The sequence below is a fragment of the Borostomias antarcticus genome, assembly GCF_949987555.1.
Source record: "Borostomias antarcticus genome assembly, chromosome: 15".
Lineage (NCBI taxonomy): Eukaryota > Metazoa > Chordata > Actinopteri > Stomiiformes > Stomiidae > Borostomias > Borostomias antarcticus.
The window spans coordinates 14,965,037-14,981,857 of record NC_140248.1 but is presented as its reverse complement, the minus strand read 5'-3'; the positions used below and the strand labels follow the sequence as shown (position 1 = coordinate 14,981,857).

At 45.7% G+C, this 16,821-nt stretch overlaps 6 protein-coding genes across 6 annotated transcripts; 5 read left to right on the top strand and 1 right to left on the bottom strand.

Moving 5' to 3' along the window:
- Window positions 1–207: 207 nt before the first annotated feature.
- On the top strand, window positions 208–852 carry LOC311318416 (claudin-4-like; the record flags this gene model as incomplete). The annotated part of the gene is made up of 1 exon (XM_084449749.1): window positions 208–852. The coding sequence occupies one exon, from the start codon at window positions 208–210 to the stop codon at window positions 850–852; it is 645 nt and encodes a 214-aa protein (XP_084305875.1).
- Window positions 853–3,072: 2,220 nt separating this feature from the next.
- On the top strand, window positions 3,073–3,708 carry LOC311318419 (claudin-4-like; the record flags this gene model as incomplete). Its single annotated transcript, XM_084449752.1, has 1 exon — window positions 3,073–3,708. One exon carries the CDS (start codon window positions 3,073–3,075, stop codon window positions 3,706–3,708), a length of 636 nt encoding a protein of 211 aa, XP_084305878.1.
- Window positions 3,709–5,163: 1,455 nt separating this feature from the next.
- On the bottom strand, window positions 5,164–5,799 carry LOC311318837 (claudin-4-like; the record flags this gene model as incomplete). Its single annotated transcript, XM_084450270.1, has 1 exon — window positions 5,164–5,799. The coding sequence occupies one exon, from the start codon at window positions 5,797–5,799 to the stop codon at window positions 5,164–5,166; it is 636 nt and encodes a 211-aa protein (XP_084306396.1).
- Window positions 5,800–7,185: 1,386 nt separating this feature from the next.
- On the top strand, window positions 7,186–7,824 carry LOC311318417 (claudin-like protein ZF-A89; the record flags this gene model as incomplete). Its single annotated transcript, XM_084449750.1, has 1 exon — window positions 7,186–7,824. One exon carries the CDS (start codon window positions 7,186–7,188, stop codon window positions 7,822–7,824), a length of 639 nt encoding a protein of 212 aa, XP_084305876.1.
- Window positions 7,825–8,486: 662 nt separating this feature from the next.
- Window positions 8,487–9,044, top strand: LOC311318420 (claudin-like protein ZF-A89; the record flags this gene model as incomplete). The annotated part of the gene is made up of 1 exon (XM_084449753.1): window positions 8,487–9,044. One exon carries the CDS (start codon window positions 8,487–8,489, stop codon window positions 9,042–9,044), a length of 558 nt encoding a protein of 185 aa, XP_084305879.1.
- A 3,667-nt stretch (window positions 9,045–12,711) lies between these two features.
- Window positions 12,712–14,776, top strand: LOC311318836 (claudin-4-like; the record flags this gene model as incomplete). The annotated part of the gene is made up of 3 exons (XM_084450269.1): window positions 12,712–12,846; window positions 13,397–13,639; window positions 14,096–14,776. The coding sequence occupies 3 exons, from the start codon at window positions 12,712–12,714 to the stop codon at window positions 14,774–14,776; spliced, it is 1,059 nt and encodes a 352-aa protein (XP_084306395.1).
- Window positions 14,777–16,821: the final 2,045 nt, after the last annotated feature.

Sequence of the window (16,821 nt, the reverse complement as noted above, 5' to 3'; positions counted from 1 at the left end):
AGAGCAGGAAACGCACATACAGAGAGACAAACTATAATATCCACCTTACAGTGAGGGACACATAGAAAGCCCAGGCTTACATCACAAGAGAGAGATCGAGCGGACTCAGAGGAGAAGATAATTGTCTGCTGAAGACAGAGACAGACAGAACTGGTTTCACAAAGACAAACAAAAGAAAACTACAATAGCAGCAGCAGCATATCAAAGATGGTGTCAGCTGGGATGCAGATGCTTGGCACAGCCCTGGGGATCCTGGGCTGGATCGGCACCATCATCGTGTGCGCCATGCCCATGTGGCGCGTCACAGCGTTCATCGGCAGCAACATCGTCACCTCACAGACCATCTGGGAGGGAATCTGGATGAACTGCGTGCACCAGAGCACGGGCCAGATGCAGTGCAAGGTCTACGACTCGCTGCTGGCCCTCAGCTCCGACCTCCAGGCTGCCCGCGCCCTCACTGTCATCTCCATCGTGGTGGGCGTCTTGGGCATCCTGCTGGCCGTGGCCGGAGGGAAGTGCACCAACTGTCTGGAGGACGAGTCCTCCAAGGCCAAGGTGGGCGTGGCGTCTGGGGTGGTGTTCATTGTGTCCGGCGTCCTGTGTCTGGTGCCCGTGTGCTGGACGGCCCACGCCATCATCCGCGACTTCTACAACCCACTGCTGGTCAGCGCCCAGAAGAGGGAGTTGGGCGCCGCGCTCTACATCGGATGGGGGACGGCCGCTCTCATGCTCATCGGAGGGGGCCTGCTGTGCTGCAACTGCCCCAAGAGTGACGAGGGGTCGTACGCCGCTAAATACAAGACCGCTAGGTCCGACACTTCAGCGCCGGTATCTGCAAAGGACTACGTCTGAGAAGAGAAAATGCTAGAGATCTTCTTTCCATGTGTATAGCCGAGAGCCAGGACTGCATGTATTGTTGGGACAGTGAAACCGGTGCTACTGAATGGGATGAAGAACTTGTGAGCTGTGTCGAGTGCGCTGGGAAACGAGAAGAGCTAAGTTTAAGGGTCGAGCAGAAGTTATAGGACCACATTCATGTGCTGGTTTTGTGGTCATTTGAGTTTTTTGTACTTCTGTGTATATAAGTGTATTTGTTAGTTGTTTCATCCTAAGGCTATTCAGCCTGTAACTAGTATAGAGGTAAAAAGTATGTTTCTTACTTTACAATGATGTTTTTTACCCTTTTAATGCTTAAGTGCACAACAATGTAAATAAATAATTTCCTCATATGTTTGTGCTGATTTGTGATTCAGTTTTTGAATGTGAATGTGAATTTTAACCACGCAAGAGGATGTCCTGCAAGGGTATCAAATGACCCTGCTTTATTTTCCTGTAGTCAAACAGAAGAGCAGTTGGTAGAGAACAAAGCCCCTGTTTGCCCTGGACAAAATGAAATGTAAGAAGGAAGGTCTTTTCTCGCAGATCAGGTCTAGGTGTGGCAGCCCAATCGTTCAAAACCGGTCTCGGCTCAAACTCTGCGTTTCAATGCAAATAGGCAGACATATTTGAATAAGTACAGGGTGTACTCAAAACCTTGTGTAATTACTTAGGAGTCAATATTGAAATGGCAGACCTTGTGATAACGATAATGAACAGATGGTTTGGGTCTTTTAATTCCACCAAAATGTACTTTTTTTAATGAAGCAGGTCCTCTGAGAGAGCATAAGTGTGAGTGCTGTCCACACAGCAGAAATTACATAGAAAAACATTGTCAAATGTTTCCTTTCTATAAACAAATAAACTCATGGGACATTGGAACATGCTTCTGCACATCACATCACATTTGACAATTCAAACAAATCAATATGAACATAACTTAACCACAGTGGTGTCTCCTTGCTAGTTCTCCTATTGATCTACAGTAGTTCTTCTATTGGCCACTGTAGCTCTGCACTACAACAGTAATGAATAGACCATTTCAGGTCCTCAAAGCGCAAAGGTTAGTAAAGTAGTAAAGTGGTACTGTAGGTTAGTAAAGTGGTAAAGTGGTACTGTAGGTTAGTAAAGTGTTAGGTTAGTAAAGAAGTAAAGTGGCACTGTAGGTTAATAAAGCGGTAGCTCTCATCACTTTGCCCCCCGCTGCTCTAAGGGGGTACTACATAAATACTCCTTGGTTACGGAGATGCCTCTCAGCTACATTGGCCTACACACACAGTTGAAAGTAGACATAACTGACAAACTGAATTGACCTTTTTCCAGGGTTTGAAAAGGTAGCCAATTTAAAGTATTAGAGATGTTGAGATACTTTGGGATTTCTAGCATTTCTTTGCCTGCAGGCATTTGTGCATATAAGTATGTATCTGTGCTTGCATATGTGTATGTGTGTATGTTTATGTGAGGGTATGCGTGTGTGTGTAAGTTTGTGCTTACAGGTGTGTGTGTGTGTGTGAGTGTATGCGTGTGTATGTAAATCTGTGTTTGCAGGTGTGTGTGTGTGTGTGTGTGTGTGTGTGTGTGTGTGTGTGTGTGTGTGTGTTTGTGTGTGTGTGTGCTTATGCGTGTGTTTTTCTAATGGGTGGGAAGCCGAGACATTGTCCTTCTGGGAGTGTTGCTTGAGGTCCCTCAGCTTCTGTCACTGGGAACAATAAACACAAAGGAGAAAAACAAGGCTTTGGGATAACCAGTGTCAGATTTCCACCTTTTGTTTGGGGCCACAGAAACCCCACCCTCCTCGAAAGTCTGAGCTGTACAACAAGGTCCTTTTTCTCTTCCCCTAACTCCTCTTCTCACGGTCACATCTCACAGTGACAAACCCTCAGGATATCAGAGCCCGGGAAGGAAATCCCCTGCACAGACCACTCTGAAGGAGAAGAAATACAAACCTGCCTCCATCACAACCTGCTGCGTGAGAGACTGTGTGTGTGTGTGTGTGTGTGTGTGTGTGTGAGAGAGAGAGAGAGAGAGAGAGAGAAAGACAGATAGGCTGTGGTACAGGTAGAGGCTCTTCGTCAAACCATTTGTTTTTAATCAAAAGTCTGGTCAACGGAATTGCTGATAATTGTCTGAACAGAGGTGAAGCGAAGTGTGTGGAATCCTCTGCATCTGTGCAACAGCACCACCAGCAACAGCGGCATGGCTTCCCAGGGCCTCCAGATCATGGGGGTGGTCCTGGCCTTCATAGGCTGGCTGGGCACCATCATCACCTGCGCCATGCCCATGTGGAGGGTCACCGCCTTCGTAGGGGCCAACATCGTCACCGCCCAGGTGATCTGGGAGGGCTTGTGGATGAACTGCGTGGTCCAGAGCACAGGCCAGATGCAGTGCAAGGTCTACGACTCCATGCTGGCCTTGCCCCAGGACCTGCAGGCTGCCAGGGCCATGGTCATCATCTCCGTGATCGTCGGAGTGTTCGGGGTCCTGATGGCCATCGTTGGAGGGAAGTGCACCAACTGCATGGAGGACGAGACGGCCAAAGCCAAAGCCTGCATCATCTCCGGGGTCATCTTCATCATCGCTGCCCTCCTTGTCATCATCCCCGTGTCGTGGTCCGCCAACACGCTCATCCGGGACTTCTACAACCCCCTGGTGATCGCGGCCCAGCGCAGGGAACTGGGCGCAGCCCTCTACATCGGCTGGGGGTCCGCAGGCCTGCTACTGCTAGGAGGGGGGCTGCTCTGCTGGAACTGCCCCCCCAAGGAGAACCGACCGTATGTGGCAGCTAAGTTTGGCCCAGTTAGAACCGCGTCTCCACCCATGGACTACGTGTGAGTGAACTCCCTGTGGGCTGCAGAACAAGGTTTTTCCAGTGTAGTGTTTAGAGAGACATGTAATACAAAAGATCTATATGGGTTTATTGTATTGAGCAATTCTATTTAATATTCTCTTGATTGGTTAGTACTGGGGAATCAAATACTGTACATTGTAATGTTTAAAAATGTGTAATTGGTATGGCACTGAGAGTAGTTGACTGTTTGTTGTTTGTTGTTTTTATTTTATTATCACAAATACTTGTAGGCCTATAAATAATGTCCGTTTATAATCAAAATGTTTTTCCTAAATGTAATGTGAAATAATCAGATCATATGCTATGATCATATGACGGTTTATTTTACAATTTGTTGCTCTTCTTTGAATGTGATTGTTTTTCTTTTGCTAACGTTGATGTTAGGCTGTAGGCCTATTCTATAGCCTATTTGTCTCACAATAAAAAATGTAAAATGAATATTGTTTCTAACTATTCTGCACTCAAGGTCAGATAAAGCATGTCTGTTCAGTTAAAAGTACACGTTGCCCGCTCGTTCCCCAGATGTCGCTCATTAAGGATAAGTGCGCGTTCCTGTTGAACGCCGCAGTGGCGCGCCGAAATTTGATGATGGTAAAAAAGCGCGTGCCTATTTCAGAGCGGAGGTAATGAGACCCTAGATGAACTTGAAGGACGTAGGCTACAGATGACGCAGTAGATCCATGACAGATTCATTCAGTAGGCTAAAACCGTCAAACCTGACCGTTCCGACCGTTGTTCCGCTCATCAATATTACAGACAGTATGACAAACAAATGCAATACTGTAGGTTACTTATGCGAAAGCAGAAAGCAAGACTGACCAAAATTGTCAAATTGTAAAAATACTACATAGCCTACATTCAGACATTAGCTACAGCGGTGCTGGCCACAGTGGCCTATAGGCTATGCCTAATAGGCTGGCTACTGTAGGCTATTTCTAGGCTGTTGGAACATGTCTATTGTGTTGGATATTGCTTAGCCTATTTAATGGTTAGGCTTATTTGAATTACACAGTTTCAACCCTTGTTTGTCTTGCTATTCACCGGCTGATCTAACGTCAAGTCAGCCTGCCAGCTAGCAGGCTTGAGGTGTTGGGCATGCTGCCCTGGTAACAACACGATCAGTCTGAGCGCGCTTGGAAACATGTTGCCAGGAAACTCTTTTGTAGGCATATTCATCCTATAGGAGGCAAGATCTACAAATCTGCCAAATTCTTGAGATGGTTATAAAACACATCGGATAGGCCTGTTATTCTAGTGATCTTAATTTTCCTGCTTTTGAAACAAACGTTTAGAGACAGAAATAGCTAGGCTATTCAACGTTATCACAGAAGAACAAAACACAGTAGGCTATTCTTAAAACGTTTAGGCTATAAAAATGTGTTTATTTTTATGAAAGGAAATAAGTAGGTTGTCAATCAAAACTCGAGTGTAGCCTACACTCAAACAAATTCTTTCGCTGATGCAGTGGAATTGGCTGTGGTGGTGTAGGTCTTTGCTGCATAGCGGTCCGTCTGCGAGGGGCAGTGACAGCACAGAAGCGCGCCGCCGATCAGCAGTAGCCCCGACGCGCCCCATCCGATGTACAGGGACGCGCCGAGCTCTCTCCTCTGCGCGTCTGGGACCAATGGGTTGTAGAAGTCCTTGATGATCGCGTTAGCAGGCAGGCACACCGTGACTAGACATAGGCACCCACTTAGGATGAAGAAAACACCAGCGGAGATGGCCACCCGGGCCTTGGCGCGCTGATCCCCGATGCAGGTGGTGCATTTCCCCCCGACCACGGAGAGCAGCAGCCCGAACAGAGAGAGCAGAATGGCGATAACCACCATAGCCCGGGCGGCCTGGAGGTCCGGAGGCAAGGCTAGGAGAGAGTCGTAGACTTTACACTGCATCTGCCCCGTGCTCTGCACCACGCACGTCATCCACAGTCCTTCCCAGATGGTCTGCGCCACCACGATATTGTTGCCGATGAATGCCGACACTTTCCACATGGGCAGGATGCATATGATGATGTTCCCAACCCAGCCGAGCACTGCCAGCCCAACGCCCAGAATCTGTAGCCCTAAAGATGCCATCGATGCCCACTGCTGCTCCTCTTTTCCTCTGTCCTCTCCCAAAAGTGCACACAGTATGGCCCGCCAAGTGAAATACCTTTATAAACTACCCCCCCCCCCCCGCCCCCCCCTCCATCGCAGGGTGGTATTTGGCTTACCATTCGTGTTATACATCAGGCTTCTTACTAAAGATTCACATCTATCATGTTGCCCGAGAGGGCAGAGATGGTCCTCCCACACACTGTGCTCCCCATTCCCCAACCCTTGTGCGTAAAAGGCAAAATACAACAAAGAGGCGTTGTCAGGCCAACGCAGCTGTAGTGTTCCCACTCGAGGTTCTCTTGGGATAGGATACGGAACCACCACCCCCCTCCCGGGAGGTGCAAAGACCAACACACATTTAGATCTACCCCTTAATTTAAGGACCATGAGAAACAAATTGCCAACCACGAATAGTTTTCAACATGCTTAATTGTCTCTCATCAAAAGCAAATAAATGTTTCGTTAAACTAAAACTAAATCAATTACACTAATTGTTTGCTTTTCTGAGGCCAAGTGGTCAAGTATAAACTTAAGCAAACGAAAACGTCCAAATATCTTAGCGCATCTGGGCCATCTGGAAGACAGCGCAACAATAAGCCCTTTTCCGAGGAGCCATTTTGACATGCAGGGTAAGCACAGGCGTAATAGAATTAATTATGATCCTATTCGATAGATAGCCTACTTTAATGATTCCCTTAGGGGGAAATTTGGCGTTTCAGCTGTGGAAAACGTAGGCTACAACATTAGAAATGCAGATAGACTAGCCTATCCGTAGTAGAAATACGCATAAAAATAAGAACAATGACTATATACATCATGAGTATATAGAACAGAATACTGTACTACATATGTAGAATATGTAGGCTATAGGCTTTATAAATAGATATGTAGGAATACACCTATATACAGACATACATCCAGGCTGTAAAGATATGTATAGCAATACTAAAACATACATATGCACACCTCCACAACACTTCGGACCGCAGGCATTTAGGATTTGAGCCAGGGCTCTATTGATTATGCTGGCTCACTGGTTCTGTCACACTATAGTACGGGACCTTAATTAATTATATTAATTACACCTGTGTTTACCCCATGACATGTCAAAATGGCTGGTGGAAAAAGGGTCTATTAGGGATGATTGGGCTAGGCTGCATGCAGGAACGCCTAGTTTGATTGCAGGTCACCGACCAAGAAACTCACAGGTGTTGTCAATGGCGCTGATTATCAATCACACCCTATTAAAGGAGCGCCTATAGGCCTATGACCAGTGCAGACCCATTACAAAACAGCTATCGGCCCTGCTGCTCGACACAGTTTTATCTTTTTAAGTCTTTTTGGTTAGAGTCGAAAAGAGACATTATGCCTTCTGCTGGTCTCCAGATCTTGGGGGTCGCACTGGCTGTCATCGGTTGGCTGGGAGATATCGTCATCTGCGCGCTCCCCATGTGGAAAGTGACGGCTTTCATCGGGAACAACATCGTGACCGCTCAGGTATTTTGGGAAGGTCTATGGATGAACTGCGTGATGCAGAGCACAGGTCAGATGCAGTGCAAGGTGTACGACTCCATGCTGGCTTTACCACGAGATCTCCAGGCCGCCAGAGCTCTGGTCGTCATCTCCATCCTGGTGAACCTCTTCGGCATCCTACTCGCCGTGGCCGGGGGGAAGTGTACCAACTGCATCGACGATGAACTTGCCAAGGCCAAAGTAGCCGTCGTTTCGGGAGTCTTTTTTCTCCTCGGGGGCGTCCTCTGCTTGATCCCGGTGTCCTGGTCCGCAAACACCGTCATCAGGAACTTCTACAACCCAGTTATGATCGATGCCCAGAGGAGGGAGCTGGGCGCGTCGCTGTTCATCGGCTGGGGCTCCGCGGGTCTTCTGCTTATCGGTGGCGCGCTGCTTTGCTGCCAGTGCCCCGCTGACCGCAACAAGGAGCGAGGATACTCGGCCAAATATTCTGCTCCGCGCTCCGCAGCCAGCGGAGGGGCCTACGTCTGACCAGATGGGAGCACAGATTCTGCTTAACAGATGGAAAGTGAGACTTTTCTCGCTGCACAGTTGAGTTACGATGGATTTTTAAACCCTTGTCCTTGTTTTTAGTCTGAATTTTAACGTATTATATTGTTTAATAAACATAATTTCTGACAACGCTTTGCTTTCTTTAAATTGTCATTTTGGTGTACCAAATTTCATATTGCACTAAGGCTCTGCATTAAACACTAGCTCAGCTTTTGGGCTGCACATCTGAAGGATAGGACGTTAAAAAAAAAAAATTGTAAACTGATTTACCAAAATAATTGAACATTTATTCCAGTTTCAATATTCTGACTTGGGCTACTCTTGGCCAGTTGCTTACGTGAAAGCTTACAATCATTTGTGAAAACCACTCCCCTTTCTCAGGGGAGCTAGGAATCAGGACGAGCAGGAAACCTTAGCCACAATAGCAGCACAATCCCCTCCCTGTTTCCACACAAGTAGTCTAGCCGATCTGCAGTTTAGAGAGCACGAACAAGGAGCAGTGCTTGCGGTGGTCATGGACTCTGAAGTTAAATTTTTGAAGTAAACCGGATGAGTGAAGTAGGAATTGTAACTACGGGGTATGTTTGAAGATTATTTTGTAGATTACAAACTTCAAAAAAATCGAATTTTCTATTTATGAAATGGGTAGACAGATTCTCTCCTTTGTCCTGGCCTTCATTGGTTTCCTGGGCACCATACTGATCTGTGCCCTACCCATGTGGAAGGTGTCAGCGTTCGTTGGAGCCAGCATCATCACAGCCCAAGTCCACTGGGAAGGTTTGTGGATGGCCTGTGTGCTCCAGAGTACCGGCCACATGCAATGCAAGGTCTACGACTCCCTCCTGGCTTTACCCCAGGACCTGCAGGCTTCCAGAGCTCTCGTCTGCGTCTCCATTGCCGTTAGTGTGTTCGCCATCGGCCTGACTGTGGTCGGGGCCAACTGCACCAACTTCCTGCGCGATGACTGGCTGGCGAAGGCCAAGGTCGGCATTGCGGCGGGCGTGGTGTTTATAGCAGCGGGGGTCTTGTGTGAGATTCCTGTCAGCTGGTCGGCCCACACCATCATCACCGGGTTCTACAACCCGCTGGCATCCCAGGAGAGGAGGGGCGAGCTGGGGGCGTCCATCTACGTAGGCTGGGTGTCTGGGGCTCTGCTCATCTTAGGTGGCGGGATGCTGACCAGCACGTACCACTGCTAATGAGCCAATCAAAGAGAAGGACTGAAGAGCTTTCCAGCGGATGATGGTGGATGAGGATGGTGGATGAGGAGAGTATGTCTACTGGATGTTCGATGTACATTCTGTCATCCCTCTGTTGGAGAAAGGCTAAGTCATGGATGATTTAGAGTATATTATTCCCATTTAAGGGAATGTTCATGGAGGCGTTTGACAATAAAGAGGGTTTCTGTGTATTTGACGTTTCAACAGGGCAGAAGCCTTGCACAGGATCTTCCTCGTTCTCAAGAAAACTTCATCACCCTTCATCACCCTCTCCTGATAAGTTATCACTGATGATCCAATGTGTATAAACAAGGATTCCATGTTTAATTTTCACCTATGTATGTAGCGTAGCATAAATGCAATGATTCAAGTGGCTTTGTGGAATGAAATGAGTGGCTCTGTGGCCTGGTTAAACAGCCTGAGATATGCCGGACAGACCGTCACAGAACTAAAACTTTGATCTCACCTGTCAAGACGCCAGAACTGGATCCTAATCTTTGAAGGATTTATACACAGAACTAAGATGAATAGTATTGATGAACGATGTTTAAAACATGTTTTCAATAACCTGATTAGATTTCTAACGCAGATTTTCAATGTATTTGTGCTTTGGATGGCAGCTGTCTATTAAAAAGAGTTTGTAGATATATGTACAGTATGGCTGTTTTTCTTCACTGTGATTCGTTGTGATGATTGGATAGCATTTGGCAGTCAGGGAACTATATTGATTGATTGAACTATATTATAGGGGTGGCTGTGACTCAGGAGGTAGAACGGGTTGTCCAATGTCCGCAAGGGCGGCGGTTCAATTCCCGGCTCCTCCTGTCCACATGTCGAAGTGTCCTTGGTCAAGACACTGGCCCAGTCCCAATGTCCACCCTTGCAGACTCGCAGACTTAAGAGCGCGCTCCCGCGAAGTCCGCGAGGGCTTAGGGGTGTCCCAATGTCAACTCGGCAAGTGCGTGAGGGCTCTCCGGCAGCCATTTTGAGCCCTTTATGGCCCCTTCCCGTAAGTCTGCATTTCTGCAGACTTAGCCCAAGGGAATTACCCACAGTTCATAGCGTCGTGACGTGAAACACGGGGTTACCTGAAGAACAGCCAATAAACAAGCACGGACAGATCAACCAACCGTAACGTTCACGTTACAGAACAAAATATGTTTTCATGTTTTCAGCTGGACTTGCTTATCTGCACAAGTAGCCTTATAATTAATTTGGTTTCATTATTTTTAAGTATGGGTTATTAACCCCATGGGTTTGTATAATGTGATTTGTTTAAAAATATGTAGGCTATGGTTATAATTGACATCGATTTCTGTTGCTCTAAATCATATGATTGCCCAGTTAAAAGCAGTATGACATTAATTACCCATTTCGGTGCAGTGTTCTTTGAATTGAGATTTCCAACATGAATATGGAAAGAGTTGTGAGGTGCAGGAATGTGTATACATAATATATTATCATTCTTAAGTTAATACTTTTGGATTCATCACAAACAAGAATCACAGGCAGTAATGTAGGATCGATGCGATCCTACTAACAAATACTGGGTTGGGTTGATATTTGATCGCAGATGCGATCGCATATGACCACAAAATGAAATGATTTCAAGTTGAACAAATGTTTTGAGGGTAACACAGAGAGTTCTGATAATGTAAAGGGGATTTGACTCAGCCAAAATTAATTTACACGAAGGCCTACAAGAAAAACATGTACAATTTACAAATTGATTTAAAAAAAGCCCCACGCCCACAATAGTAAGAAATATGTTTTCACGTCAACGTAATGTGATGTCACAAGTGCTGTCCCATTCCTTGTTATACCAATTCGAGCCCTTGCAGCCTCTCACACTCGATCACTTCACCAGGTGACGTCAATAAGTCTGTGAGGGCTCAGGGCTTGAGGGTTTAGGGGGGACATTGGGACTGGGCCACTGAATCCCAAATTGCTCCAAATTGCTCCTTGCATGGCAGCTTGCCGCCATTGGTGTGTGAATGTGTGTGTGAGTGGGCAAATGAGAAGCCATTGTAAAGCGCTTTGTATGTTAAGGTAGAAAGGCACTATATAAGTGCACTCCATTCAACATATTGTGCCAGAATCCACAGTACTATAGTAGGTGGCTTGTCATTTTGCTTCAATCATGGTCAGAATGTGGAGAGGGTATTCCTTGGACAGGGTGTAAGGACAAACATCAAGTGTCTAGAAAAGAAAAAATCCCAGGACAAATCTCCTTGGCAAAGTAAAACCAGGCCAGGTCAAGCCTGGCTTATGTGTGTGGCTGGCTTGTTTCTGTTCAGGACTCGTAGGACGGAAGCTAGTCATGCCACTGAAATAGCTGTGAATTGAAATGACATGAAATAATGTCTGATAAATTAAGATAGGTCTTGTCGCCTGGACACATCAGTTCCAATGCTTCCAATGCTAATTCAGCACAATAAGAACAGGATAGCCAGTTAGCTCATGAGCTCACAACAACTAGCAGCAGGGAATAAAAAATAACTTCACGCCACCAGGTGGTAGTAGTCTGTATCATAGCAAAAGGGGGAAACCGAAGTCCACCGCAATCTCTGGTAATCTCTGAGAATGTCCCGCATGGGAGTCCAATGCTCTGACCACTACAACTCTACTTGTGGAATTTAGGTAAGGGATAAAAAGGTTAGGTGGAGGTTTGGGGTATAGTCCCATTAAGTCATCCCCACAGGGTCTTGAACCCCGGTCTCCTGGGCGGGAGTCTAATGCTCTGACCACTACTCTACTTGTGCAGTGAAGATCGACAGGTTGGTTTTGGTGTCCTTCTTCCAGTCCTTAGTGTGGGTTGTTGCTAGAACAAGGGTTGGGGTTGGGACAGGATCTGACCTATAAGGCAAGGGGTAAAGGTTGGAGTGAAAGGATGAACATGTGGAGGTTTGGGGTATAGTCCCATAAAGTCATCCCCAACGGGTGGGAGTCCAATGTTCTGACCACTACTCTACTTGTACAGTGGAGATCGGTGTGTTGATTTTGGTGTCCTTCTTGATTTTGGTGTGCTGGGACTATTGCTTCTTGTGGTGCCAACAGAGAGATGCAGGCCAACATTGTCAGGAGTAAGGGAGAAAGGGAGGGAGGGAGTGATAACCCGACAAACGCTATACTAGCTGCACAGCAGGCTTCCAGCCACGCACAAAAAACAAAAACAAAACAAACTCTTTATTGTATTTCTCAATTGATCTTTTAAATTTGTCTATGCAACATTGCCAAAAAACTAGAATGGTTTTGTAGTATGTGTGTACACAGCATTGGAGTGTCAAAGATGTCAAGAAAAGGCAGTTTAACTAGATCTCGAAGCTGACTTAGGTCATGCAAACTCAGCATATGACTATTCAAATACCCTCCCTGATCCGGTGTTCTGTTTGCATGAGAGAGAAAGTTAAACATCTCTCTTCCAAAAACAGTTTTACAGTTGTTCAAACAGATACTGGCCTCTTCTGACAAGTGTAGCACAGTTTAGCAAGATAGCTGTTACGTACAATTTGATCTCTGATCAAAGAGAACCATAAATGAAGTGGATCGGGAAACACTAGGAGCAAGAAATATCCTTATTTTTCCTGGCAGGAATTCAGATGTAGTTAAAGCAGTAGCAGATCTTTTCTCCATTCTACGTTTAGTGATGGGAGGACAGGGCAGGGAGGTGGGGGGCCTAGTGCTGGTCCTGCTGGGGGTCTTGGGAGTGTGCATAGCATGTGGAATGCCACTGTGGAGAGAGACATCTTTTGTTGGAGCAAATATTGTGACAGCGCAAACGGTAAGAGAATTTGAATTGCACAATACTCAATATATACAGTACAGACAATACAATATCAGCACATCACTTCATTAACCGTCCTATACTTTTAAATCAAATACGGCTATTGCATAGATAGATAGATAGATAGATAGATAGAAGTAAGTGAGCATGTTAATAAATAAATGAAATAGTAATGTCCTGTCCAAAGAGTCTTAGCTCCCTCCAAGCTAGCTCAGGTAGTGTCCAGCCATCCAGGGGATGCATTGAACAGCCTCATGGCAGCTGGTAGTAAGGACCTCCTGAAGCGCTCTGTAGAGCACCGTGGCAGAATCAGTCTTCTACTGAAGGTGCTCCTCTGCCTGGCCAGGGTGTCATATAGAGGGTGGGAGACATTGTCCATGAGGAGCCTACAGTTTGGCCTGTTTTCATATTTCAAGTATTACAATCAGAACTTCCACAATTACAACTCTTGAGCGAAACACTTTATATACATATATCAATAACATAGCAAAATGATTGTCTACAGATAACTTTTTGACAGTTGTCCATCTACCCTCCTCAACTGTAGGTGTGGGATGGTCTGTGGCTGCACTGCGTTGTCCAGTCGACCGGTCAGATGCAGTGTAAGAAGCACGTCTCCCCCATCAGCATGACGACAGACTTGAAAGCCGGCCGCGCTCTCACCATCATCTCCATCTTGGCCGGGCTCATAGGGGCCATCATCGCCCTCCTCGGAGGAGGGGTCACTAACTGTAGCCAAACACCACCAGAACCTCTCACCCCTGGACAACTCCCCTCCTCCGAGAACAAGGTAACAGAGATATTGTTATCCACATATTTCTGAATATAGGCTACTGTATACTATACATATAATATAAATATGTATTTTAAAGTCAGCTTGAAAAGCATTATAGTGTGTTAAGGTGTATGCACACGACCCCAGCCCCAAAAGTTATTGGTGGTTGGATGGATTTCGCAGCTGAATTTTAAACTTTCAACATTCTAACAACAAATGTCAACTTTAGAATGTTTGGAGTTGGTTGCCGTTGGTTGGGGCAGTGTACAGACACCTTAAGAGTGAATCAAAACTGCCAGACTAATATACTGCCCTAAAGGAAAAAGCCAGTAACTTCCCAGAGTGGAGAACTGAGAAAAATTACTTTAAAGTTGTATGACTCTAAGGCTTTATGCAGTTACTGTAAATCAGACCCCTGTTTTCTCAAAAATACAAGAGAAGATTCATATGATATATACCTCCACGGTTTAGGCGTCTATCCTCGGGGGGGTGCTGTGCATCTTGTCGGGCGTCCTGTGCCTGATCGCTGCTAGCTGGTCAGCGGCCAACACCATCTACATCTTCAACGACCCTCTGCTGGCGACGGCCCTCAAGAGGGAGGTGGGCTCCTCCATCTATGTGGGGTGGGCCTCCAGCCTCCTGCTTCTGCTCGGAGGGGGGCTCCTGTGTTGCGTCTGCACCCCTAAGTTGAACTACTACAACTCCTACCCTGCCTACACCCCATACAGCTCCTACTTCTCCTCCCAGAGGGGCCACACACCATCCGTCAGGTCAGGACCTCGCAGTCAGAGGCATTCAGGCGGTAGAAAAGACAGCAGAGAGAGACAGTATAACGATGATTCATCTCCCAGAGTTGTAGACCGTGTAGAATATGACCATGAATCACCGTACAGAGCTCAGAGTGTGGCCAGAGTGTATGACCAGACCCAGGAGGACAACGCAGATACTTCATTAGGAAGTTTATACCATAACCCACCCAGCCTGGCAGGAAAGTTAGACCCCAGCATGCGCTCCTACACAGGAGCACAGCGACCAAGTGGTCTGTTTGAGTATAACCCCCCCAGCAGAGCGAACACCGTGGCTGGGGTGTATTACCACAACCCCGCTGGTGTGGTCAGCACAGGTCATCTCCCTCCCAAAGGTTCATTCTAACCATGTGATTCTGATCAGATATTTGAGACACTTGAGAACATATGTTTTAGTTAATAATTAAATAAAAGCTTGGTTCAATAATCAATAACATATTTGAATAAGGATTCCAATATAACATACTATAACAAGTAAGCAATTAACTGTACATGGTACCCTTATCATGTACATGTGACAAATAAACCAACTTGAACTTGAATTATAATCAGTGAAGTAACAATGTGTCTGATCTGAAACATGTGTAGTCAACCTCTGTGGCATAAAGTTAATGTGTCCCAATCTGTCCTGTTCAGTGAGAAGCTGAAGTTGAGCAATGTATACAAATTGTAATAGAAGGAAGTAATGTTTATGTGTTTTGTCTCATTGAAATTAATAAAGACATGATAATAAAAACATACCATAAAGGAAAGGAAAGTATAAATCGTCTTTTCAGTAATAAAGTATATCCCAATGTTACATTCTGGACACAGCTGTTGAATGAGCTTAAAGGGGACAGCAAATGCAAATTTTCAACAATTTAAAATAAGTCTTTGGGGTCCCCAATACATGTCTTTGAGTATTTTACCAGAAAATACCACTCGGATTGAGTGTTATACCAAGCCCAATATGCCTATGAAACAGTTTTGCAGTGCAATCATAGTTTGCCACAGCATGGCGAATGTTACACTAGGGTTACACAAACACAATATCATATCATAACAACTGTCGTTGTTTTCGCGTTTGGAAATACATGGAGGTGAATGAGCCATAGTTAGCCGTCAGCTGCATTCACTCCCATGTATTTCCAAACGCGAAAACAACGGCAGTGAAAAACAATCAGAGTCTGGTAATGATGAGTTTGTAACCCCGATAGTGTATTCAGCCTGTTATTTTGACTACTTTGCTTCTTGAAGTGGTGTTTTTACAGTGAACTTTTAACATTGAAGTCAACAGGCACTTCCGCATCCGTTCCCCCAATTATGTCAGACTGACCAATATGGCAGCAGAGGTGAATAAGGCGAATACAGAAGGTTATAGCATACCAAAAGACGCTGGCATCTAGTCTAATGTCAGCTTGCCTGTCTGTATGGCTGTCTGGCCCAAATCAAAGCATTGGTCTCGTTGCAACGTTCTTATGTGGTTCGAGTGCCCACCTCCTCGTCTCTTCTCCGATAAGACTGTCTTTCTGGTCTCTTCTGTGGCTTATGGCCTTGTGTGGTCAAGATAACCTACTCCGCCTCGGCGCCCAGGCCTCTATCTTACCACAACCATTGGTGTCTGTCACAGAGTGTACCAACCATAACAATGTCATCTTTATCTCATATGGGATGTTTGTCTATGCGAAGGGAGACACAGTTTCTTACAGAAACTCCGGCCGACAGCCACATTCAGGGGCTAATCATAATAATTAGAAACAGCTAACAGGATCAAACAGACATTTCTCTGAAAAAAAACCATTTTCATCAGCCCCCTCAGTCCTGAGGTGAACCCGCCAACTGGCTCTGTTTTCCTGACAGTATATGTGTTTCCTACAAGTACATGCCAGTCACACATGGTCTACAATAGGCTGATCAGAGAAAATAGTTGCTTCACATGTGGGCCTCCAGTAGGCTAGGCAGCTGAGAGTAACTGAGAAATCAGGTCTGGTGGGTGGCAAAAACGCCTTGTTGTCCTCTATAAGCGTACAGACTACAGAGGCAATTCTCATGCTGTACATCTTGATTGATGCTTTGACTACAATGTTTTGAGACTTCAGGCTGTTAGAATAAAACAAAAAATGAGAGCTGCCAACAGTTTTGCGCCTTTTCTTGCATCACTCCAGTTCCCTTATTTGACTCAGCACCTGGAAAAGAGATGTGCGTGTGTACAGGTATACTCAGATTTTTCTGAAGTTTTGACTGGCCAAGGTGTTCTTGTCAGCTGCTCAGGGGGGTTTGAGAGGTTTAGTATTAAACTTCAGTGGCTTAGTATAAATGTATATGTCAGTTGCTTAAAAAAAAAGTTTATATCAGTGGCTTAATGTAAATATATATCAGTGGCTTAGTATAAATGTATAGATCAGTGGCGTA